The 27,433-nt window shown below is 42.1% G+C and overlaps 1 protein-coding gene across 1 annotated transcript; it reads left to right on the forward strand.

Moving 5' to 3' along the window:
- Window positions 1-1,678: 1,678 nt before the first annotated feature.
- On the forward strand, window positions 1,679-27,242 carry LOC145575440 (uncharacterized). Its single transcript, XM_081633311.1, has 6 exons — window positions 1,679-2,049; window positions 2,136-2,770; window positions 26,095-26,216; window positions 26,300-26,309; window positions 26,970-27,023; window positions 27,106-27,242. Exons 1-6 carry the CDS (start codon window positions 1,679-1,681, stop codon window positions 27,240-27,242), a joined length of 1,329 nt encoding a protein of 442 aa, XP_081489437.1.
- The last annotated feature ends 191 nt before the right edge of the window (window positions 27,243-27,433 follow it).

Below are 27,433 nucleotides of genomic sequence, written 5' to 3' on the forward strand. Positions count from 1 at the left end.
TCGATAAGTGCAATTACTTGTTATATCAAGGATCACTATTATGGAGATAATAAGTTCATTCTTTTCAGTCGTCATTGTTTGGTGCTAGATTTGACAAATGATCTTTGGACTAGTTAAATAGTCCAAAGCCCAATATAATGGATCCTATGAGGTCACACAACAAGGGTATTGGGTTAAACAAGTAAGAGGCCCATTAATGGGCCTCATGAGATTATGACATACCATGAAAGGTGTTAGGCTAGAGTAGTTTGATTAGGATTAGGAATTTGGGCTTGACATGGATTCTTATTTAGAGATATGATCTATAAATAAGATCCATGCCTAGGGTTGACATAAGTCACAATTAACAGTTAGTGAATTGTGAAATAAGGCAACCAGTTTGCCCAAACCCTAATCTCCTTTTCTCTCTCCGCATTCACGGCCCCTCCCCTCTCCTCACGTCCGTACGGTCGGCACCCATTTGTGGTGGTTCGTGGTGTTCGTCATGGTGGTTCATGGTAAGTTTGTCTCTCTTCTCTATTGAAGGTTGATTGAAGCGTTCAATCACGACTAACTAGCATTAGTGGAGGTTTAATCTGTGCCTGTGGACCAAGTAGAGGAATCACGCTTGGGGTTCTTTATCTCCCATTGTTCTTGCTCGATCTCACGTGGAATCATGCTTCAAAGGTACAATTATATGTTCTTTATGTGTTATGCAATGATCTTGGTTATTAGATGCTTATGAATATGATTCATGAAATTCCGCTTAGAGTATCTAAAGTCCTATAGTGGTATCATTTAACCTATTGCATTTACGCATATTGAATTTTAATTCTTTGATTGTCCACAATTTTAATACAATTTAGAGGGAGAATAATTTAATTATGGGTCAATTATTATATTAAATACTTCCTCCGTTTTTCTTTAAATGCAGCACACCCTTTAGCGCGGTAATTAAGAAAATAAGCTGACAGCATGTGCACATGGTCCCCAAGTAATGTTAATGACTTTAATCAAAGTTTAATTAAATTTGAGTGCTTCCCACGTAAGGCTTTTATAGTTGATTAAAAGCCCAAAATTTTGGTGGAAGGTCTGAAAATTTGAATATCCCGCCAACCCCACCAAATTTTAAAATGTTCACAAACTTTATCAAAATTACAGCATATTTAAACAACTTACACACAATTTCAATGTTTCATTTTTTGTTAAATCTGAATTTACTTTCTCTCACATAAAGGAAGCTTTCTATTTTCTCTTAAATTACACTTTCACACATAGCACTTTCTATTAATTTTTCTCCCAGTTGAACACACAACACTACATGTTTATTCCATGGCTAATTCATTTGGAAGATACTTGGTTTGTGAAGGCTTGGACGATTTTCCAGAAATTACGATGGAAGAGTTTCTTGATCTTGAAGGTGTAGTCAAAAATTACTTTGGCAATGATTCTAACACCCCTGAGAACAACAATAACATTAACATCGTCGATGTTGAAGAATTGCTACAAGTGGAAGATGCCATAAATGCTAAAATTGATGATGATGATGATGATGTGTCAGATGATGAGGTATGGTATTTGTCTGATTCTGATGATGAGCATGATGAGTATGAAGCTTATAATGATACATGCATTGAGTTAAATGTTCCATCTTTTCCAAATGCAATAAACAACTAACTTGAATGTACCAAGGGGAATAATGAAGCATTTAGGTATTAAGTATGGTGTTAATAGGACAACAATCCATAGAATTTGGTCGAAAGCTAAAAAACAAAAAACAGAACACCAAGACTTTTGTGTTAATCATGCAAAGAACAATTGTCGCAGGAAGCCTGTGATTACCGATGAGGAAATTCTATGCTCTATTCCACTTAAACAAAGAACAGCACTAAGATCATTTGCAGCTACACTTGGTGTTATCCCATCTACAGTTTATAGGCTACTTAAGAGGGGGATTCTAAGATCACACACAAACTCAATCAAACCAAAGTTAACTGACAAACATAGAACAGCAAGATTACAGTTTGTTTTATCAAGAGTTATACCAAGAACTGTACATACTTTACCAAGGTTTGAGATGTTGTAAAACATGGTCCACATCGATGAAAAATGGTTTTTCATGATTAGGATAACAAAAAGATTTTACCTGCTATCAGAGAACAAGATCCATACACAGCTGTTCAAAGTAGGACTTACGTGCAAAAAGTCATGTTCATGGGCACAACGGCCAGACCACACATTGCTGCAAATGGATATATAAATTGGGATGGAAAAACAGGGATATTTCCATTCACTAAAGAAGTGTCAACACAAAGAAGTAGCAAAAACAGAGAAAAAAGCACTATAGAAATGAAAGCAAAACAAACCATCACAAGGGATGTCATTAAGAAAATGATTTTAGAAGAAGTGATGCCTACAATTAGAGCTACATGGCCAGAAAACTCATGCAGGACTATATGTATCCAGCAGGATAATGCAAGGCCTCACATCAACATCGATGATCTAGAATTTTTGGAAGAAGCAAATAAGGATGGTTTTCACATGCACCCAATCTGCCAGCCTGCTAAATCTCCAGACCTCAATGTATTGGATTTGGGGTTTTTTAGGGCAATTCAAGCAATTCAACATCAAGAGTTTCCTCAATCAATTGAAGATTTGGTTGAAAGTGTTCTGACCTCATATGCTAGTTATGATCCAAGGATCATTAACATGACTTGGCTTCACTCAATGTATGTAATGGAGGAAATTATGAAAGTCAAGGGAGGCAACAATTCCAAAAATCCTCATATGGGTAAGAAAAGACTTCAAAGGTTGGGTTTATTACCATCCTATGCTGAAGTGTCAAATGAGTTGGTCCTAGATTCAATCAATTTTTTGAACGAAGGAACCATAGAAAGGGGTGAATCATCAAATGCCAACATGTTGTGAAAGATCATTTATGCAAGCAAGGAAGTCACTTTTGAAAATTTCATAAGAAAACAACTTTTTGTATCGATGTAAAGGTCCATCTTATGAAATGTGAAGTGGTGGGCAAAAGTAGATTTTTTTGTAAAAACTCAGTTAATTAAGAGCGTAGTTGTAAATTGTAATGGTGAAAAGTAGAAGTTTTTGTAAACATGCACTTGAAATCTATGGCCCTATGGGGACACAATATTTTGTGTAAGAAAATTGTTATTGCATGCATGACTATAGTTTACATCTTAATTACAAGCATATCTTACTATAACCTTTATACTTTATTTTTTCATGCAAGTTATTTAAACAATAAAAGAAAAGTTATTTGTGTAAGTGATCAGGAAACTAACCGTTCTTCTTTTATGTTAAATCTCCGTTTAATGCGTTTATGGACTTTCTTTCTTCTTCGTACCTCAAAGGAATTCAATGGATTCAATTAGGGTTGGAAAGTATTTGGGAAGAGAGAAGAAAAGTAGTATGATAGTAAGAGAACTTTAGAGATTAGGGTTTTGAGAATGCTAGGGTTAGAGTTCTGATTTTTCCGTCCCCTTTAGGGTTGAATGAAGACCCCTATTTATAGGCATAGGAATCTAGGTTTAGGGTTTTAAAGCCGCACCGTCAGGTGGCGTGCGCAACTCTATGAGTCACGCTGGGTGTCGCGCGCATCTCAATGACTTGCGCGCGCCAGGCGCGCGCAACTCATTGAGTTGCACTCGGTGCGGTTTGCCTTATACGAAAATGCATTTTTAAAACTTCCATAACTTTTTATTACAAATTTGTATTAAGGCGTGTGAGATATCATTGGAAAGCTTTCAATGTCTAATTTCCAATTCAATTGTAATTAGGTTCAAATATGTTATGGATTAAAAGATATAGCCGTTGGAGTGCAAGGGTGTCGGTTTTAGAGCCCGGTTTAGTGTTTTAATCATAGCTTCTTCGTTTTAACTCGAAATTGGTCTTATAATATACCGTTGGAAAGATCTTTGAAATGGCTATCCATCTTTATTGTCCTTGCATAGAAATTTTATTGTTGGTTTATCTGATTGGCTCAATTTTTAACAATGTAAGGTCCATTGAATCTAATCATTGCATTTGACGCATTTGGGTTCGTTATTAATCAAGTATAAACATGTATGAGCACGTTTTAGGCCTAATTAGTAATTAGACAAGGCTCTAAGATGACTTGGTCTCAAATATGGGTTTTAACTTATTTCATAATGCATTTCATAGTCCGTAAACACTTCAACTTTGATCTAGCATGAAGAACGGATTTTTGTAACATCATCGCACTTCCTATTGGGACAAGAGGCCAAAAGTAAGTGTCTACACAATCAAACTATCAACAATCAAATCAATCAATCAACTTGAAATTCAACAAATTATCAAAATCAAATACAAAGATTGGATTAAAGAGAAAGAGATTCTTACAAAAATTTGATCAAAATCAAAGAACATGGAGATCAAATGTAGCAATCATCAAATCATCAAGTTTCTCTCTCTAGAATCTAAAAACAAGAACTTCCAAGCATAAACTTCTCTCTCTAAAAATCTAATTTCAAAATCTAAGATAAAATCTAATTCTAAGATATTTTCAAAAATAGAAAGAAAATCTATACATAGTAAAACTAAGGAGAAATTAATTGGACATCCTAAAAAGGCCCGTACAGGCACGCCCTCACTCCGGATTGCGCGGCCGCGAAGAAAAGGGTATGGAACGGGAAGCTAAATGAGAGCGCAAGCTTGAAGAGTTGGAGGTAGCACACCATGACTTGTGAGCTATAAAACAGCGACAATCTTGCATCTTGAGCTTCATAAAACCCGAGGAAAAGCCATGGACAGCCTTAGACACCACATCTTTCCCGAGAACAAAGAAAAACAAACAAATAAAAGAGAAAAAGCAATATAAACAAAGAAAAATGCAAGAAAACGAGAAAACAACAACGAATGAACAAACTAGAGAAATAAAGGCTAAAACTAGAGAAAAAGACATAAAAAAGAGCTATAATAGCAACTAAGAATCATCAAAAATGAAGCTAAATGAGTTCCATAAATGACACTCATCATGGGATTACCAGCACAATGAACGGTGGTTATGCCCTCGAGAGTGGCTTAGAGAAACTCCCCTCCGATGCTTAAGTTATTATAGTTTTGGGTGAATAGTAATGGATAAGTGATGAAATGTAATTGTCTAACCTCTTTTCTGTTGTACTTCGCTTGCTATTTATAGTTGTACAATTCTTAGTGCTACGGGTTGGGGCCCGCTGAGGTTAGTCGTGAGACTAAGCCCCTAGGAGGTTATCCCTGACTCCGAGCTGGAGCCCTTTACGGTTACCATGAAACTAAGCCCTGGGAGGTGACAAGCTAAAGTTGTATCACCTAATGAAAAGAATTACCTAAGTCCTCTAACTAAAGCAGCTTGGGAAGTAGGGTCAAATCCATAGGGCAACAAGTCTTTCTATTCCTAATAATTAATTAATATAATCTAAACTATTAAGTCACCAAATTGTTGTTAAGGGAATTAAACTAAGGAGAATAATTAAAATAAAGTGAATTACAGTAGGGAGAAATCAATAAATAAAAACCTAGGGCATAGGTTCACCAATAAATAATATTCCAGGGTAAAACACAATATCAATCATCAATGCATCAATTAATCAGATCATAAAGGGCTTTCGCTAAGTATTACAATCACTTAATTAGTCTACCAGTATTAAATCGCATCTCTCGAATCTTGACTTAACCATTTATAAATTAACCTGGCTATTTAAACTAAGCCTAAACATCAATTCTCATCTCTCAAATCTCAAATCAGTATTGCATAAGTCATACAATTAAACCAGGCCTAATCTAATTGCATAGCATTAAATAAATCAATAGGAAATCAATCAAGCATTGACAATCAACAATAATAAATCACCCCTTCATATTATTTATGGATCCCCACAAACCCTAGAAATAAAACTACTCACATATTTAAATCGAAACTAAGTAAAATAATAAACAAGACATGATTCAACAAAGGAATTAAATTACTGAAAATAAAAGGAGAAGAAATTGTTACCAAAATAAACGAAAAAAATGAATTTCATAAACCAAGAGTGTAGAGAGGGAACAAGAGTAATAATTAATAAAAGCTTAAAAATAAAATCCGAGAAATTAACTAATGAGAAAAGGTAATCGTATCTGTTTTTGGTATTTTTACCCTACCATGTCGTCCACTCCAAGATTGACACGTGTCACCCTAGGAAGGCCTCCAAATGGACCAACCAGGGGAAGACACGTGGCAGGCAGATACCCCTTCAGGACTTGGCGACTTTCAAGGCCTAATTACTAAGGTCGCCGCAAAACGGCGCAGCCCAAATCCCTAGGTCATCAAACCCTAGAACAGGGTACACCTTTCTAGGACCCTATAAATAGGGAGATTCCCCCAATTATTTGGGCACCTTACAATCATTACATCATTGATTATTCTCTAAAACGGAGAAAACACCTGATCTCGTAATCCGAGAAGATATTTATTTTACGCACTTTTTCACTCCGAACGCTTACTAACTTGACCGTTAGAGGCGGAACTCCGACCATCCTGAGCTTCCATGTTTTCGCAGGTACAGAGGGCCCGGACAAGTCTTGGTGTTGTAACTCTCCCGCAGGACACAAAAAATCTCAAAACATTTAACTCCGTCTGTGGGGAGAGTACGTCTAAGATGATTTAAGAGTCTGTATCGCCACCTGAACCCAACCGACCTAGAGTCGATGGGGAGGTCTATTTAGACCATGACACAGACAACGACTTTGAAGTTGAAACCCATGTGGCCCCTGATGAGTCACTCATCTCTAAACGCATCCGTCCCAAAGATAAACTGGAACGGGGCGACAGTCAAGCAGGTCCAAGTAAACCTTCCGGACAGCCGACTAAGGAATCACAAACGGCTAGAGGACAGGCTCCCGTCACTAGAGGCAAAGTCATGAAATTCATGACTAGTTTCAAGGGAGAGATCAAAGACCTGATCAACAAAAAGACAGCTGGCTCAAGCAAGAGTCAGTCGGCCAAGAAGACTCCTCAGGCTGAGAGGAGAAAGCAAGTCAGGGACAGGCAGCCTACTCCACACCTAAAGGAGAAGGTCGGGACTATGATTAACTAGTCCAAAGTCCTTCTACCTCAGACGGGCATAAGGAAGGTCATCTTGCACGTTCAACCGGATGGCAGCAAAAAATTGTTCTCTGTTGCTCGACACATCATCACGTAGAAGACGAACCAGCAACTGTCAGAGTCGGCCTCTACGTCGAGCTTCCCAGACAGCTTTAAGAATACCTCGGCATGGTATTCCTAATCAGTTCATGAGTGTCCCTCAGGCGGCAAGTCCGTCCATACTGGCCCCAATATGATTGGATCAGCCCCATATGTGCCTCATATGCCATACGGGCAATATGCCCCACCTTACATGCAGCCGACCCTCTTTGGAGGTCAGGCGACATACAACGTCCAGCCCCTAGACTGACAGCTCCATCCGCTCAAACTTGGTGAACAACCCTCTGCGTTCACGAAGGAGATAACCGAGGCGGCACAGCCAGCCAAGGTTAAGAATGTTTTGGTTAGTGCCTATGATGGTATCACCAACCCTAAGGACCACCTCATGGCTTACACCAACCTCATGTACTTGTAGGGGTTGGATGACGCCTGCTAGTGCAGGTGTTTTCCGGCTACATTGAAGGGCATTGCCCAACAATGGTTCGGCAACTTCCCGACCGGATCTATTGATAGCTTCAAGAGGCTAACCTTCTTGTTTGTTTCCAACTTCTCAATGAACATCCCTGCCAAGAAAACAAGTCTCGATTTGTGCACGGTAGGGAGAGAGAGAAGGGTTTCGCTCCTATGTCAGGTTGTTCAATCTGGTAAGAATCCAGATTCAAGGAACGAAGTGGCTTACACAGACTTCTTCAAGGTTCTGAAGGATGGGTCAACTTTTAAGTTCGACCTCGTCCTAAAGAGAGTCTTCACTCTCCAAGAGGCGTTACAAGCAACCAACCTCTACTCGCCTAGTAACCAATCGGACTCTAAAAAGTCTGACAAATAAAAGGAGAGTCGGTCTGCTCAGCCGACTCCCAAAGCTAAAGAGAGCAAAAAGAGAAAAGAAATATGGGCAGTTGATGACTCTGATCATCCATCCTAGAAGAAAAAGAAAGAATATAAATCGTACGTTCCAAGGTACGAGTTTAATAAAGACTGCTACTCTATCCTCATGGAGATAAAAGCCCAAATAACCATTGAAAAGCCGGCTGTAATGAAAGGTTCCGCCAAAAATCGAAACAAAAACAAGTACTGCCATTTCCATGAGGACATCGGCCTGACTCCAACGACTACTATAGCCTCAAGCGGCTATTGGACTGTCTGGCTGATCAAAAGGTGTTGAAGTCCTATATCCTCAAGTCCAAGGTTACCTATAAGACAAACCTAGGGCAGTCGTCCAAAAAGACTGCCCAGCCTACTAGTAGTTCGAAGACTGAAAAAGACCCGATCTACACCATAGCAGGCGACTTTGTCATAGGGGCCCTACCCTCCGGGGCACCAAGGACCGTCTGAGGAAGATGGACGTCAACTATGCCGATGAAAGTCAAGCGTCTACTAGTAAATTTCCTGAGGTCGTCATCACTGAAAAGGACCGTGGCTCAGTCCCCCGGCCGTATGATGACCCATTTGTCATTGAATGCAAGGTCGCCCATCAGTTAGTTGGCCGAATTCTAATAGATACTAGTAGCTCCTCTGACATAATTAGCTACAAGTGCATGTCAAGGCTGAGGTACAAGCCTGACAGCGTGCACAAGGTCTCCCACCCCTTAGTCCGTTTTAGGGGTGAGGTGGTACACCTAGTCGGCCAAATGGATTTGCCCATCCGACTGGGAGAGAAAGGAAAAGGACGTCATATGGTAGTCCGGTTCTTGGTCGTTGACGAGCTGACCGCCTACAATCTCATCTTGGGGCGTCCGACTCTCAACAAATCCAAGGCAGTCATCATCCCCTCCCTCATGCTGGTTAAGTATGACAGGGATGATGGCTATGTTGGCTCCCTGAATGGGGACCAGAAGATGGCCAGAGAGTGTTATCTCTTGGACATCAAGCCCACGACGGCGGCAATCAGCCAAGGGGAGGAGCCAATAGACCTGGACAACGTCAAGAAAACCGAGCCTGCTCTAGCAGCAGCAGGAAAAAAGAGAAAGGCTAGCCAACTAGTGGCCGTGAAAAAAGAGAAGCAATAGCAATCACTGACCGACGGTCAAATGAACTCTGTCCCCAGTCGGCTGGTGATCACATTGATATTGCTATGGATGACAGTCGTCCAGAGCGTACTGCTAAGGTGGGGCTAACTGCTTTTTTGCAGATCTGGGTGCAAACTTGCACCACCTACTAAAGGAATTCAAAGACATCTTTGCCTTTAAAGTGGAAGAGATGCCAGGCATCAGCCCGAATCTTGTTATCCACAAACTCGCCGTGGATCCAAAAAAGAAGCCTATCAGGCAAAAGAAAAGAAATCACGGTGAGGATAGAAGTTAGGCGGCAACCACCGAGGTAAAAAAGTTGTTAGACGCTGGGTTCATTCGGCCATGTAATTTCCCTGATTGGGTTGCGAATGTTGTGCTTGTAAAGAAGCCGAATGGTACTTGGCGCATGTGTGTGTGACTACATTAACTTGAACATGGCATGTCCGAAGAATAGTTACCCGCTTCCAAAGATTGACAGTCTGTTCGACTCCACAGCCGGGCATGCCTTAATGAGTTTTATTGATGCCTACTCCGGCTTTCATGAGATACCCTTGTGGAAAAAAAGATCAAGAGAAGACAGCATTCGTCACTGATCAGGGGTTATTCTGTTATAATGTGATGCCATTTGGCTTGAAGAATGCGCCTGCTACTCTCCAACGAATGATTGATAATGTCTTCATTAATCAGATTGGGAGGAATGTAGAGGCATACATTGATGACATGATAGTCAAATTGACAGGATAAAGTCATATCACCTAGTTAAAAATAATTCCTAAGTCCTCTAACTATTCAGATAGGGAAAAAGGGTCGAACCACAAGGAAACGAATCAATTTATTCCTAATTAAATCAAATAATCTAAATTATTACGCAACTAATTTATTGGTATGTAAAGAACTAAACTACGAAGATTAAAGTTTAAGGAGAAAATCAAGTAATAAAAGCCTAGGGTATAAGTTCACCAATAAATAATATTCCAAGGTAAAACACAATAATCAATCATCAATGCATTAATTAATAAGATCATAAAGGGCTTTTGCTACGTATTACAATCACAGAATTAATCTACCAGTATTAAATCGCATCTTTCGAATCTTGAATTAACCATTTATAAATTAACCTGCCTATTGAAATTAAGCCTAAACATCAATTCTCATCTGTCGAATCTCAAATCAATATTGCTAAACTCATACAATTAAACCAGGCCTAATCTAATTGCATAGCATTAAATCAATCAATGGGAAATTAATCAAGCATTGACAATCAACAATAATAAATTACCCCTTCATATTATTTATGGATCCCCACAACCTTAGAATAAAAATCTACTCACACATAATTAAATCTAAACTAATCAAAGTAATTAAACAGAACATGATGAACCAAGGAGAATAAATTACTGAAATAAAAAGGGAAGAAGTTGTTACCAAAGTTAACGGAAATAATGACTTGAATTAAACCAAGAGTTGTAGAGAGAGAAAACAAGAGAGAAGTTTAAGCTTAAGAGAAGATTAAACTAATGGAAGAGAAGTAGATAATTGTATCAAAACAACTAAAACGTATTTATACAAAACATAAAAATCCTAATTAAAATCTAAGTAAGAAAATCACCAGAATCAAGCTTCAAGACACGCGCTCGGTCAGGCGCCAGCTCGCCTGGCCGAGCCCGCCTTTTTGGTTGTTGAGACTCCTCTCGCGCCGCCCCGCCCCGCCTTTTTGATTCTTGAGACTCCTAATTAAAATCACCGGCGGGGCAAGCTTCCTTTGTTCTTTCGCCCCGCCCGGCCGGGCACGCCTCAGGGTGAGGTAAGCCTGACCGGGCAAGGAAACTTCGGCAATGGTTGGCACTTCGATTGGGCTTTAATCCTAAGCCCAATTTTGATTTCCACTTCAGGACTTGAATACTAAGTCCAAATGCCTCGGTTTCTTCAAAGTCGAGCCCTTAATCACCGATTTGATGACTCCAACCGGTCTTGGGCTACGAAAGGTGGTCGTACTCCTCCAAAGCTCGTAGTTCCTCCAAATAATCCCGGGAAAATGCTCCAAATGTGCAATTTCCTACAAAATGCTACCAAAACTACGAAAACACTAGAAAGCACACATTAGCAATAAAAGTGGCTCTAAAGAGCCAAAAATACCCCTAATTATGACCAAGGGAAAGGGGTAAATCACTATAAAAAATAGACATATCAAACTCCCCCAAGCCAAACCTTTGCTTGTCCCAAAGCAAGGAGCTCATCAATGAACAAATAAAACATACTTCACCCCAAATCGATCAAAAACAAGCGTAACCAATTCAAGGCAAATCCAACAAGTATGCATCAAAACCAACCAATAAAATCCATCCAATCACTCATCCTCCCTAACAATTGTCAAGTAGAGCAAACCACAAGAGCATATAGAATTCAAGACTAGTGTTCACGCACTCAACTCTCATTTATGTGGAGGATATAAAATGTATCCGATCGCTCTCCATCCCAACCCCTTTATGTGAACAATGCCCTTCTAACTCACAACACTCGTGTGTTTAAAAGATATGCACTCAACCTAAATAGTCGACTCGAAATAATTTAAATCATCCTTTGCATTGATAAACAACTAATTTCACATTCGCACAACTCTATACACAAAGGTCGGAAGGTCTTTAAAGCTTGTAATGTACGGTTAGGGTATAGGGTAGGATAAATTTGGGAAAATGTGAGAGTAAAGCCATGCTTAAGGGAGCCATAATCCTAATAAAACCAAGACCAAAAATAAATAATAACCATATCATCTCCAACAAACCTCAACTCCACCAAAAATTCACCAAACAATAATCCAATCATAACAAACATTCCCACACTTACAATTTCACCCATAAAAATATAATAAGGTAAAACTTGAGTGATAAACAAACTTTGAATTCTTTTTTTTTCAACTTGAACTTGAATTTTTTTTTTTCTTTTGATTTTTTTTTCTATTTTGGAACCCTTTTTTTCTTTCTTGAGCGACCTTCAATTAGAAAACTTGAACATTAAAATATTTTTTTTTTCTTTTTGCTCTTTTTTTTTCTTTTCTTTGAAGTTCACTTTTTTTTTCTTTTTTTTTTCACTATCATGCTTTATTTTTTTCTCAAGAATTTCAACTTCCAAAACCATCAAAAACAAAACACAATCAAGAACAAAACAACTTCTCATAACCACCCAAATTGTGCAAATAATAAGCACACTACAAACTCCCTCACCTCACTCACTAATAACTCCCCCAAGCCAAGCTTGGGACTAGTAACCAATGGGGCAAAAATCGGCTTGTAATGTGGCTAATAAACAATAAATAGTCAAGGTAAAACATGGGTAGCAAGAAGGGAACAAATGTATCTAAATTATTCTAAAGGCTACCTAAAAGAACAAATCCTTCGTCCTCCTCAATGTGCATAATAATGAGTCATACAAACATTACTCAAAGTTGCAAACCAATACTCAAATTCAATGACATACCATGAACTAACACACAATTTCTTACCAAATCAACTAGTCAAGCACTATATTCACAAGTACTTGGACAAAATTGACTCATGTTAAGGCATCCAAACAATCAAACATCAAATCATAGCTAGCCTATCCACAATACTCATCATCATATACCAAGAATTAAAATAATTTTCATATGTATGGGGCACAGGGAAGCATGATTTATCATTCATGGGAACGTATTTTTGTATTTTTCAATTTTTTTATTTTTTCAAAGCAATAAATTCTATACTAGAAGCAATAAAAACTATACTAAACACACCAAAAATACCAAAAATCAAAGAAAAAGAAGAAGAAAGATACCAATATCCAAAAATCTCTCCCAAGCCAAGATCAAACAATGTCTTCATTGGCTCGAGAATTAGCCCAGCACGGCTAATCCTCATCCTCATCCACCGGGCCAAATCCTCTACCGCTGCCACTTGCACCACCAGAAGAGCTACCACCAAAATAGTTAGGGTTAAAAGTCCCCCTGGAGGCCCCCCCAAAAGGAATGTCTTGGCCATATCCATGAAAGGCCGAATAGTCTGTGTAAATGCCATTGGAGGTGGGATCGACGTATCCCTGAGGTGGTGCCTAAAACCAATCAGGGTAAAGAGCATCGTCGGGAATAGCACCCCGACGAGCATAGTCATCAAACATAGGATATAAAGTTCAACCCTGATTTCTCTCAATGTACCCTAACCGTTGGTCTATGGAACCAACCATCTGCCTAAGCTCCCCATAAGACCCCTCAATATGGCCTATGGCCTGTCCTATACTCTGCAAGTCCCGAACGGTCTCGAGATCGTGCCTAGGAGGTGGAAGAGGTGCATGATGTGGTATGTGAATCGGTGATGGTGGTGGCATAAGCTCGGGCTATGGCACATGGGGAGATGGTGGTGGTGGTGGCGCTCACCCCTAGGTATGGGAAACTAAAAGGTCGTAAGTGTATACCTCTTGCCTAGGGGGAAAAGCGGTCAACTAGGGGCCAGGTAGGGGAAAGATACGTAATGGGTCATTTCCTATCCTAACACACCAATGGGGATTTGCTGACAGTCCAGCTAAATCCAATACAAACTCTGCAAATACCTAGTGGTCATATAAGTATCCCCCCCCCCCACAGTTAGTGAAACCCTCAGCCCTAGTCTCACTAAATCCGGCTTTTTTAACCATTATCCTAGTAATAAGGTCTCCTAATCGGATAGGGGTCCTAGTGGTGGTACTAGCGGTGGCATGCCGACTCAAATGGTGCATAATATACCTACTGATGTTAAATTTACCAAACCCAAACACATAGTGTCCTATTATAGCAAGTTCATTAGTTTGAGAATTATGCGGTTCATACCTACCTAAAAAACAACCGCCCGCAAATCTTTGCCACATTTTAGGGACGGGATGGTGAATAGGTCGGGCACTAGAATGTTGGGGGTTTGGGGCCGGTAAACCAGTTAGAACATGATAAATATCTTCCATTTTGTAATTTTCATGCCAAGTTGTGGGGAGTTTCGATTCCAATTCAAATAATTTTCAAAATTTAATATAAGTTAAACTAATATTTCTATTGTTCAACCTATGCAAATTAGGACCATTTTTAGTATTAACAACATTCAAAGAAGATAGGAATTCACATGTTAGTTTACGATATGTAGGATAATGCATATCAACAAATTTTCTCATTCCTATATCATTCATGTTTGGGGTAAAAATACCCCCTATATGTGGACCAATGCCACCTCGATACCTGTCCGCAAGCTCAACGCTCAATGAGCCAATTAGAGCATGACACGTGTGACTCAATGATAGAAGGGTGAAAATGGGCTCTAAGCCCATAACCCTAGAAACCGTAAAATGATGGGAAAGCCAATCTACTTAGGTTAAATAACCAAAGAGGCACGTATCCCAATGCTCTATAAATACTGATCTTTACATCAGTTTCAAGGGATCCAATTCTCTCTCCAAGGGCAATGCCCCCCACAATTACTCTCCCTTCTCTCTACTTTCTCTCTCTAAAATACATAATTTCGATCACTGACTTGATCGTCGAAGGCGGACCTCCGGCCCCCCCGGGGTCCGTTGTTTTGCAGGTGTCCGGGCCGTTCGAGTGTTGCATTGCGGATCTGTCTCCCGAGGGACGTACACGCCCTCCATTCGGGTACGTACAAAAAACCCCAAAACATTTGGCGCCGTCTGTGGGGAGACACATCTGTAATGGCACAACGGTTGTGGATCACCGACTCAAGAGGGAAGCCTCCTTTGGGAGGCAGCAGGCATCATGAGGCCGGATGTCAAGTACATCAGGCGTCGTGAGGTTGAATGTTGAGAGTCAAGCGGCCAAAAAGGCCTGTCTGACTAAGTCATGCATATTTGAAGGTTAAAGGGCAATGCCGTTTAATCTAAATTTTATTAGGGGAGAGACGGCTAAATTGGCCAACTCCAATATTTTAATCCGACTCATTTAATGAGCCGGCCGCATGCTCAGGCCACCCATCCGGATCATACAGCCGGCCTTCATGCTATCTTTGATTGATAAGTTTGATACTATCAACATCAAACCAATTGTAATATTATATACATAATATTATACAATTGATTTTCAAGAGAAAACTCTTGTAATTAGTGGGGGTATATGCATGCGGCAAGTGTACTCATGCATTTCCACACTCCCAAATTTTTGACAGCCATCAAGTTTAATTTATTAAACTCCATATTCTATTCTTGCATTGACTCAAGAGAATAATATAGGCGGCTCAATAGTCGACTCAGGCGGTATTTATTTAATACCATATCACATTGAAGCTCACATGTACAAGTGGAGATAGGCGGCTATATGAGCATTTATGTGTAAGATCAAAAGCCACTCTTTCATGTAAGTGGATCATCACCACCCCAACCGGAAATCATTTAAGAGATTCCTCGGGGGAACAATGGTCAGACGTAATCCACGCCTAGCCATACACAAGCGCTTGATTTTAATCTTGGATAAGCTGCCAAGCTATTTTCTTGTGTTAACATACACAAGCAGCCAAGCTATTTTCTTGTGTTAGCATACACAGACGGACTTTGTGCCGGCTGAGCATCATCTTTTACATTAGTGTACTCAGGCGGCATGGGGTAGCTTTGCTTCAATAGTGTCAGCCGGTAAGACCCATGAATGGTGCCTCAATTAAACGGCTGCCATGGCTGCAATGCTACTATATTCATCATTATTATGATGTTTAAAAAAAAAAAAATTATTATGAGCTTAGTAAAACGGCAACTAAGCCAAACAAAGCTACAGACTCAGTGACACGATTGTCAAACGGCTGCTTTGTTCTGCATTAAAACCGGCTATGTCATTGGCTTATTAAGCCCGGATAATGACGTCTATATTTTGTGCAATAAAGTGAGTGAAGCGGCAAGCACCAGCTCTATATACAAGCGGCATCAGGTTGGCACCTGATCAATGCGGCAGCTGGCATTGCCGTTAGTGTAATCTGATAAGAGCAAGGTTGTTCTTGAAGCTTAGTCACCCGGCCTCCGATGGCCGCCTATATGAAATAAAGACTTGAGAATGCTGTCACATATTCACTCAAACGGTTGAATACCAAGCTCCTCCTAGTTCGAAAATGATGGTATTGAAAGCAACAATGGAAACGGATATTGTATCGGTTGCCTTTATTTTGTACTTTAATGTATACATCCATAGTCAGCCCAACATAGTTGTAATGCAGGCGGCATGGGGAAGCATTTCCCGTCAATTTAGCCGGCTGAAGGGGCTTCTTTGTTCTTCAATTAAGCCCGGCTGTGGGATGTTCTATTCTTCATCAAGCCCGGCTGCTGGGCTGCTTTTTAATCCTCAAAGCTGGCTGTAAGGGCTGCTTTGTGCATTCTCAAGCCGGCTACATGGTTGCTTCTTTCAACCTCAATTCCGGTTGTTTGAGTAGCTTCCCTCGCCAGTTCACCCCGGCTGTAGTGGTAGCTTTGCTCATCCAAAAGCCGACTGCAGGGGCTGCTTTGTGCCTCAATTTAAGTCCGGCTCTAGAGGTTGCCTTGTCCTTCAAAAAGCCCGGCTGTGGGATGTTCTGTTCTTCATCAAGCCCGGCTGCCGGGCTGCTTTTTAATCCTCAAAGCTGGCTGTAAGGGCTGCTTTGTGCATTCTCAAGCCGGCTGTATGGATGCTTCGTTCATTAATTCAAGCGGCTGTGGGCTGCTTGGTTCATACTCAAGCCCAGCCGCAAAGGTACTTTGTTCTTCGGATACGTGGCTGCTATATTCATCAAATTGAGCTGTTGTGACGTTGGATTGTTACCAACCTATTCCGGCTGCACCATTGGCTCATTGAGCTCGAACTTACTCCAAACCGTCTGGGTCGTAATCAATCAATTTATAATTTTTGCGCTACATACCGCCTGGGTTGTACCCAATTAAATACCGGCTGTGGGGGTTGCTTTGAACAACCTCAAAGCTGGCTGCCATGGTTGCTTTGTTCAACCTCAAAGCCGGCTGTGATGTGAGCTTGCAAGAGAGCTTGATTGTCAAGGGTTGCTAATCACCCATAACCATATGTATGTGGTCGCATTTTCATTCAAAATCGGTCTTCTTTACCGGCTGTACCACTCATGAAGCAGCTTTATTGTGTGAAGTTAGTTGGGTTTCATGCAAAATTGCAATCATTATTATGATTACAAAAAAAAAAAAAAAAAAAAAAAAAAAAAAAAAGGAAAGAAAGCATGCAGCACTAACATTTTGTATGTACATACATTTTGGTGGAAAAAGAAAGCATGCGGCACTACTACTTAAGTATATATTATACATGTGAGTAGAATATTACTTTAGTATATATATACAAGGGTCAGAAGGTATTGAAGCCCAGCTTTATACAAGCGACTCTAATGTTGAGTCGAATAAGTTAGCATATGGCATGCAGAAGGTACTCAATGTTGTCAAAGCTAACAAGAGAGATCGATTTTGAGCTTGGTCAAGCGGCAACCAAGCCGGCAGTGGGGCTGCTGCCTGCCACAATTAAGTGCGGTTCCTCAATTAAGCGGCAACCAAGCTAAACAAAGTCAGACATCATTGAAGCCGACTGTCGTTAAATGGCATTAATGTCCGGCTGCAGTGGCATTACTGCTCATCAATTAAGTTGTTCTGCTTTGTTCATTAACCAAGGCCGGATGTATTGGCTGCTAGGGGTTGTTAAAGTCTGCCCGACTGTACTGGCTGCTTGGATCAAGCGGCTGACACTACCTATTACGCGAAGTATATAAGTGGCTGTGCCATTAGATTGTAATCAACCTAGCCCGGCTATGGCATTGGCTTGTTGAGCTTGACCAATCAATTATGTCCAGCTGCGTGGCAGCTTTGTTCATCATAAAAGGAGAAAGAACCGGCTGACATTACATATTACTCTTATTCATACGGCTGTGGTTATTAATGTGCAAGCTTAGTCAAGTGACTGTTGCTATACATATGCCGACATGCCGTCTAAGTAGTGAGCAAGCAATCTCTAATTGTTCTAGCAGCAAACTTTAACTCCATATCTCATTGGTTGAGCTCACTCAGTCAATAATCATGGAGCTGCTCGACCTCCAATCTGATGCAAAGAAGCTCACCTTGAGAGAGCATCCGCACCTACCGAATGTAGGGGTTGCTTTGCTCATCTATCCATCTCGGCTGTGGGCTGCTTCTTGTCTCAATTAAGCCCGGCTGCACTCAAACGGCTCTAAAGCCAATTTGGATGCGTTCTCTTATGTGAGCAGGGGCTGCTTTGTTCATCATTATTATGCAAAATAACCGCCTGTGTAATCAGTGATCAAACTCATTCTTCAAGCTCAGTTGCTTGATATCTCAAAGCCGACCAACCTTCGAGAACTTGTGTTCAAGCTAGCACAAGCGGCAAATTAAGTTCAAGGCAGGCGGCATGAAATGGCAAATGCCGCATGGCAATACAATAAGGATCTTGCGATATCTCCGGCTCCGATTCTTAAGCTTTCAAAGCAATTCAATGACGCACCAAGCATTTGAATATTGGAGGTAACCATATAATATGATTTTATTCCCTCCAATAATATTAATGCATTAAGATAGTAATGATAGTCTTCATTATTATTGTTATAATTTTTATTATTGATTCATTGATTGAATTTTAATATAATCTGACGGACCGTCCAAACTCCAATAATAAACTAAGTTTGAAACTTAGTAGCTAAATTAACGTCCAAGTGACGTGAGGCCAATGGCCGGATAATAAACTAAGTTTAAAACTTAGTAGCTAAATTAACGTCCAAGTGACGTGAGGCCAATGGCCGGATAATAAACTAAGTATGAAACTTAGTAGCTCAATTAACGTCCAAGTGACGTGAGGCCAATGGCCGGATAATAAACTAAGTTCGAAACTTAGTAGCAAATTCAGCGTCCAAGTGACATGCGGCCAATGGCCAGATAATTAAGCTAAGCACAAAACCGCTTAGTGGCTATACAGCCGGTCTCAACCTAGACCAGAGGCCAATGGCCGGATGGCTGCTTTTTTCACAAATTCGCCTGCTCCAATGTGAAATATGGCGTCCGGCGACACCCCTCCGGGTGCAATCGTCGCAGAGAGAAGCCAACCTGCTTACTCTACGTACCAATGCAGGCGGCCACAATTGGACGGCCGAATCGGCCCATCCATATCCGTCTGACCAAAACAGTCTAAAAGAACGACCAAGTTTTCGGAACACCGGATGTCCTCAGACATCAGTCGGTGACCGACCGAAGTTCTTACTTAGGCTTTTCATTCCAAATTGCACGGACTCTCCCGATTGGGGAAAAAAGAGTTGTACAATGGCTATATAACCGTCTTGAAAAAGACATGAGGCCAATGGCCGGATGGTTATACATTTTTGTAAATTCGCCTGCTTCAATGTGAAATATGGCGTCCGGCGACACCCCTCCGGGTGCAATCGTCGCAGAAAGCACTCTATCATTTGATTTACGTACGCATGCAGGCGGCAAAAATTGAAAGACCTCATTGGTTAACTCATAGCCGCCTGACCTGTGTAATCTAAAGAACGAGCAAGTCTTCGAGACCCGGATGTCCAAAAGACATCAGCCGGTGACCAACCAAAGTTCTAACCTAGATTACCTTCTGAAATTATACAAGTCCTCCCAATGGGGTATAAGGACATTGAAAGTATAATTGGACTACAAACACCCCAGGCGGCATTCGCTTCCTACCCTATGAAAAGTCAGGAGGCCATTTGCCTCCTGCCCCTAGGCGGCCATTTGCTTCCTGCCCCAGGCGGCCGTTTGCCTCCTGCCTTATGGGATGTCAAACGTCTCAAAAATATTCTAAGTCACCCAAAGGTCATATGACCACCATAGTGGGGCTAAAAGAAATAAAAGTCGTCATCTTTCTAGTTCAGGCGGCAATCATTATTATGATTGATTAACTTAGAAAATATCATACCCTTTAAGGCATCAAATTTTCCAAGTTAATCAAATCTCTCTTTTATTGAACTAGACATATGCCGCCTATAGAGCTTTAAAACAAACGGAAAATAAAGCCTTGATTTCGAAAGGAGTAACTCCTCTTAAAAGAGAAATTACCCCTTTCGAGGGGCTAATGTTTGGGGTAAAAATACCCCCTATATACGGACCAATGCCACCTCGACACCTGTCCGCAAGCTCAGCGCTCAATGAGCCAATTAGAGCATGACACGTGTGACTCAATGATAGAAGGGTGAAAATGGGCTCTAAGCCCACAACCCTAGAAACCGTAAAATGATGGGAAAGCCAATCTACTTAGGTTAAATAACCAAAGAGGCACATATCCCAATGCTCTATAAATACTGATCTTTACATCAGTTTCAAGGGATCCAATTCTCTCTCCAAGGGCAATGCCCCCCACAATTACTCTCCCTTCTCTCTCTAAAATACATAATTTCGATCACTGACTTGATCGTCGGAGGCGGACCTCCGGCCCCCCCGGGGTCCGTTGTTTTGCAGGTGTCTGGGTCGTTCGAGTGTTGCATTGCGGATCTGTCTCCCGAGGGACGTACACGCCCTCCATTCGGGTACGTACAAAAAACCCCAAAACAATTCATGAATCCTCTAACATGATCATACAAACCTATAGATTCCAGAGAGGGTCGGTGAAGCCACTAAGAAGGAATTACCTCGCGTTCATAGATCTTGATGAGCCGTTCCCGTTGGGTTGGCGTTGTAATACGGATCGTCGGCCATTCCTCGAGTTGTAATTCCGAGTCATATGCTTGGGAAGAGCTTGAGCCACGCCCCCCTTGAGTTCTTGACCTCTTTGACGCCATTTTAGAGAATGGGTTGAAAAAAAAACTTGTTCAAAAGTGAACAAAATTGGTATAGAAGTGTAGAGGGTGAAGAGAGGAGACGGAATATGTAAGAATTTTTGGATTTAGGTGAGAAATGGAGGAAAGATCTTAGAGAGAAGGTAGAGGTTTTTGAGTTTTTTAGAGAGAGAAAGAATGGAGGAAAGAGAAATAAGGAGGAAAGAAAGAAGAAGGAAAAGATGGGATGGCGGTAACGCACCCGATCGGGCGATCTAAGTGAAAATTGTTCGCCGCTCTCGCGCCCGATTGAGCGAGCCAACCCTTAAAATTTTTCCACCTCTCGCGCCTAGTCGGGCGGAGCTTCGCCCGATCGGCCGAACAAAGTGGTTCATACTCGTCAACTCTCGCGCCTGGTCGGGCGCGCCTTCGCCTTGTAGGGCGAAATCACTTGAAATTTTTACCTTCTTCTCGCGCCCGGTCGGGCGGTGATTCGCCTGATCAGGCGAGAATTCTTCTTTTCTTGGCTTCCTCTCGCGCCCAATCGGGCGCGCTACAGTAAAGAGGGTCCGATTTTTTTTTTCTTTACTCTAAATTTGGTTAACTCTTTTCTCCAAACCTGTACAAAAACTCTGAAACTCATTAAATTCCCTCCACTCTCCTCTCACAAGAAAAAGAGAGAAATAAAACTAAACTAAAAAGCGAGAAAATACGGGTTTCCTCTCGCAAAGCGCTAGTTTATCTAGGTCCCGCACGACCTTCTTACCATATGTTTATCAAGATGGGACAAGATCGATTAGGTGAAGTAATTCAACTGCACTAATCGTAGCCCCCTCGTGGTATATCTTGAGTCTTTGACCATTTGCCTTGAATACACTACCATGATCATCGTATAATTCCATAGAACCAAACTTATTTTCCCTTTTTACTGTAAAAGGACCCAACCACCTTGACCTCAACTTTCCTGGGAAAAGTTTAAATCTAGAGTTGAATAACAAAACCTTATCACCCTCTTTGAACTCTCTTGGAAGGATCGTCTTGTCATGTCATCTCTTGGTTTTCTCCTTGTAGACGCGTGCACTATCATAGGCCATCAACCTAAACTCATCTAACTGGTTAAGTTGTAGAAGCCTCTTTTCTCCCGCTAGCTTAGCATCCAAATTGAGCTCTTTAATAGCCCAATATGCCTTGTACTCTGATTCCACCGAGAGGTGACATGCTTTACCATACACAAGCCTAAAAGGAGTAGTACCAATTGGGGTCTTAAATGCGGTTCTATACGCCCAAAGGGTGTCATCCAACTTATCACTCCAATCTTTCTTAGATTTTGCTACCACCTTCTCTAGAATGGCCTTGATCTCACAGTTAGAAACTTCAACTTGGCCACTAGTTTGGAGATGGTAGGCTAAACCTGTCCTATGGTATACACCATACTTCTTGAGAAGGGTGTCTAACTTCCGCTCATGAAAGTGAGTTCCTCCATCACTAATTATCGCTCTAGGTACTCCAAATCTGGGAAAGATGGTTTTCTTAAAAAGCCTATGGACCACCTTGGCATCATTAGTAGGTGTGGCAATGGCTTCCACCCACTTGGATACATATTCAACGGCGACAAGTATATATCAATTCCCTTGTGAAGAAGGAAAAGGTTCCATGTAATCAACACCCCAAACATCGAAAATTTCAACTTCCAATATACCTGTTTGAGGCATCTTATGCCGTCGTGAGATGTTGCCAGTCCTCTGGCAAGAGTCACAAGCCTGCACAAAAGAGTTAGCATCCTTGAACAAGGTAGGCTAGTAGAATCCCGACTCATTGATCTTAGCCACCGTTTTGGTGGGCCCATGATGTCCTCCATAAGGTGAGTTGTGGCATCTAGTAAGAACACCATGAAATTCCCATTTGGGAACACACCTGCGAAATAATCCATCTGCACACTCACGAAATAAAAAAGGATCATCCCAAAAATAATGTTTAACATCATAAAGGAATTTCTTTTTCTATTGGTAGGAGAAGTCAGGAGGTAGAGTACCGCCCACCAAATAATTTGCAAAATCGGCATATCAAGGATGTTGCTCTACGACTGCATACAAGTGGTCATCAATGAAAGAATCATCTATAGGAAGAGAATCCTTACCCTCATCATACCTGATTCGTGACAAGTGGTCTGCCACAACGTTCTCTGCACCTTTCTAATCTTTAATCTCCACATCAAAGTCTTGGAGCAAGAGAACCCAACGGAGGAGCCTAGGCTTTGAATCTGCCTTTGCTATCAAATATTTCAAAGCTGCATGGTCAGTAAAAACAATAACTTTAGAACCAACTAGATATGATCTAAATTTTTCTAAAGCATAAATCACAGCAAGAAACTCCTTCTCCGTAGTGGCATAATTAACTTGGGCTTCATCAAAGTTTTGCTTGCATAGTAGATAGCATGCAAAACCTTGTTCTTTCTTTGTCCTAGCACAGCTCCTAATGCAAAGTCACTGGCATCACACATGATCTCGAAAGGGAGATCCCAATCGGGAGCACATATGATAGGTGCCGATATCAAAGCCTACTTAATCCTTTTAAAAACCTCAAGACACTCATCAGTAAAAATAAATGGGGCATCCTTGAGTAAAAGCTGAGTTAGTGGTTTAGCAATTTTAGAAAAATCTTTGATAAAGCGACGATAAAACCCCGCATGACCTAAGAAACTTCTAACCCCCTTAACATTAATTAGAGGAGGTAATTGCTCAATCACATAAACTTTAGTTTTATCTACCTGTATACCCTTATCAGATACAATATGACCAAGAACTACTCCCTTTGTCACCATAAAGTGACACTTTTCCAAATTTAAAACCAAATTGCATTCTTCACATATTTTCAAAATTTTAGTGAGGTTAATGAGACATGCATCTGTTTTGGGTGTTTTTGTCCCTTGGGAGAGTTACAACTCGAAGATTGGTCCTGCTGACTCTGTACCTGCAAAAACAACGGAGACACCGGTTGGGTGGTGCTCCGCCTCCAACGCTCAAGTTAGTAACTTGAAGGAGAATAAAAAGTGCGGAAATTTAGGTGGGGATCTGCTTGGATTCCAAGCTCAGGTGTTCTCTGATGAGAGAGAAAGTAGGATGTAATAAATGATAGTAAATTTCTGAATGTAAATGTGTGTCCCCCAATTTGGGGGAATATCTCCCTATTTATAGGGTCATTGGGAAAAGTGCCCCTCCCTAGGTCATTCTGACCTAGGACTGATGGGCTGCGCCGCCAAATAGCGGATTTTTGGGGAATTGGGCCCTTGAAGGCCGCAATTCTAAGAGCGTATCGGGAGAGGCCACGTGTCAGCTGGAGATTGGTCAAGGATGACCTGCCAGCCCCTGACACATGGCATCTCCTCATTGGTCCACTTGTCAAGGGTAAAAATACCCCAAACATTTGCCCCTCACAGGTGGCATGTGGCAGGCCACGTGGCGCCTGTGACACGTGTCAGCCCATGAAGGGTGAACAGTGAAAACGGCTATTTTTTTACAGTGGTGACGGGGATTCGTGCCGTTTCACCCCCTATAAATAGGGATTTACCCCCCCCCCCCATCTCCTCTTCACTTTTCACAATCTTGACTTTCTAGAGAGAGAAAGAGAGTTTTCTAGAGAGAGGTGCTCTGATTCCGGTTGCGTTTAAGCAAGTTCAAGATTTCCGTGTGCTCTTTCGAAGTCACCCGGTCACCGGTTGCTTTGCCGTTTTCAGATTTTTTCAGGACTCAAAGTAATGTAACCATCCATTTCCTTCTTTAAGTTTTCTTCTTTTTCCTTTTTCTTTAGCCTGTATACACTCATTTCCGGCTGTATACATTAACTTTTCAAAAAATAAAATGAACTCTCCATTTACACACACGGCACTGCCTAGGACGCTCAGCCGGTCACCAGGGACGGCTGAGTCTAGAACCAGGGGGTGCCTTGTCTGGAGTTTCTGGAGTTCTTTGCTCATCTCCAGCTTCTTCCCTCTCTGTGTCTGTGCAGGACACAATGGCTAGAACTAAGCAAACGGCTACAAAGCCCAGCAGGCGGCGCACTAGGGAAGTGCCCGCAAGTGAAGTAGTGAGGGAGGAGGACTATGAGGCGGCTGAGCAAAGTAATTCAGCTGAGGACACCCCGTCTACCTCCAGCAACAGCAACTCGAGGGGAGACGATGAGGAGACCGCCTCCTCTCCAGACCAACCGAATAACTCAGCCGAAAAGGCTGCTGAAGAGCAAGAGGGATCCGGCTCTGATGGAGAGGACCTTGCTGAGGCTTATCGCCAAAAAGCAAAGAAAGAAATAAACCCGGATCCTACCAAGACCCGGATGAAGCCTGGAGACAGGGCTCTTCTTGAAAGCGGCTTTGAGGCTTTCAAACAACAACATCCCTTTGGGGATAACTGGGACATTATCGTCCCTCCGGATGATGTTGTTCTAGCCTAGGGGGATGACATTGAGAATGCAGACAACTACTTTGTCTGCTATGAGGCGGTGATAGAAGCCGGCCTCCGCTTTCCCCTTCACAGAGGCATCCGGAAGATCCTGAAGGGGTATGACCTGGGAGTGTGGCAATTAACGCCTAACTCTTGGGTCAATATCTTGAGCTACATCGCCGCCTGCGAGCTCCAGGACATTGAGCCTAGCTTCACCGCCTTCGCCCACATGCACTACCTCAAAAGTGCCCCAGGCGGATATGGAGCGTGGTACACTATTTCCACGCTCCCGGAATATCTGATGACTTTAGACAAGGTGTCCAGGTGGGAGGCTGGAAAGACAAGTGGTACTTGGTCTCCTCCCCTCAAATAAGAATAAACAAGATCCTCTGGCGCTACAACAAAGAGCCGGCTTTGGTGGGCCAAAAGTGTATACGCCCAGCTCTCACTGCCAAATCCCGGGAGCAAATAATAGAGCCGGAGTTCTTCAAGACAACAACTAAGCCCTTGGGGGATGGGACTCACATAGTTGTTCCAAGGAACTGGATCCCCCACCCGGATTTCTTTGCGGATGAGAGATTCTTGTCCGCCTGCGGGTTGAGCCCTATGTTTCCAAAGGGTAGATACACTCACCCACCCGGCGGTCTTCCGCCTGCAATTTAAATTTCATTGCTTTGAACTTATTCTTGTTCTAACACTTTCATGTTTTTTTGCAGAGGAAGCAAAGAGAATGGTTGACCCGGCTAAGACTCCGGCCAAGTCTGCGGCTCAGCTCCACAAGGAAAATGTCTTGGCCAAGAAGGCCACCATTGAGGCCAAAGAGACCAAAAAAGTAGGGGTAAGATAATCTCCAAACTTCTCTTGAATTTTTTCAAGTCTTATTGATTCCGGATGACTTACGGTTTTCTTGCGTTTTTGCAGGCTTCAACTGGCATCCTCCCCCGCTCAATGACAAAGGTCTTAAAGAGACCTGGGGATGAGAACCTTCAGAAGCCGGCTGCCAAAGCCGGGAAGAAGGCTACCTCAACGGCCTCTAGCACTAACGCCAAAGGTCACCCAACAACCGGGGGAAAAGGCCCCGAAGCCATGGCAACTCTGAGTGAAAACTCAGAGAAGTCAAAGAGAAAGCCGGATGCTACTGAAGCATCAAAGGATGGCGAGCCATCCAGGGCTGCAGGTGGTGCTGCAGCCGCAGGAGAGGAGCCGGCGAGGGTCGACTCCAAAGGTAAGATAGAGATTCCTTGGCCGCTTGATTTTATGCGCGTCAAGACTATGACTGACCCTTCCGGGGGTTCCGTGAGTAGCCGGCAAAGAATGAATGCCAAATACGCTGCTAGTCTCTCACCAAGTCCTTCTTATGTTGCAGATGCTACTTCTGGGCCCCCGGACCTGGCGGGGTTTGGCAAACGGATGGTGAGGACTCTCACCCAAACGGAGAAGAACTCCATACCCAACCGCCATGAGGTCGACTTTGACCAGATTCTGGGGCAGCTGACGGAGGTAAGTGAAACTTGCCCCTTATCTTTTTCATTTCAATTCATTTCATTTTTCTTCATTTTTACTATGTAATTTCCCGGATGACCTTGCTCAGGTTATGGTCTGGGTGGATGGGCTCCTGGTGCCATTCCGGAAGAAGCAGGAAGAGGTAACTGATGCCAAGAGAAGGGCTCAAGCCAATCTCAACTCTGCTGAATATGCCTATATTAACTTTGATGTTGCAATTAAAGCCCTCGAGTTGAAACAGGAGGAGCTGGTCAAGACCTTGACGGCTGCTAACGATGAGGCTAAAAGCCGGATCAGCGACCTGGAGCTCCAGCTAAAAACTGCCGGCTCAAACCTCAAAGCCTTGGAAGGGGCTGAATAAAAAAATGCTGATCTAAGGAAGCACAAGTCCCGGCTGACTGCTGAGCTTGCCACTCTGAAAAGTCAGCATGCTGAGGAGCTCAAGGCTGAGCAGGAGCGGCTCATCAAAGAGAATGAGCGGGATAATGAGATCCGCCTCCGGATGGCTTGGGGGCTTCTCTACCCTGAGGTAGACTTTGAAGTCTACAAACT

This window comes from Chenopodium album, chromosome 13 (assembly GCF_948465745.1).
Source record: "Chenopodium album chromosome 13, dcCheAlbu1.1, whole genome shotgun sequence".
NCBI classification, from domain to species: domain Eukaryota; kingdom Viridiplantae; phylum Streptophyta; class Magnoliopsida; order Caryophyllales; family Amaranthaceae; genus Chenopodium; species Chenopodium album.

Excerpts from the sequence above, each read along its gene's own strand:
- LOC145575440 (XM_081633311.1), top strand. The coding sequence starts at position 1,679 with ATGAAGCATTTAGGTATTAAGTATGGTGTTAATAGGACAACAATCCAT. Across the intron at positions 2,050-2,135 it reads ACTGTACATACTTTACCAAG|AGAACAAGATCCATACACAG; the intron begins GTTTGAGATGTT and ends ACCTGCTATCAG. Across the intron at positions 27,024-27,105 it reads TCCGGAAGAAGCAGGAAGAG|CCCTCGAGTTGAAACAGGAG; the intron begins GTAACTGATGCC and ends TTGCAATTAAAG.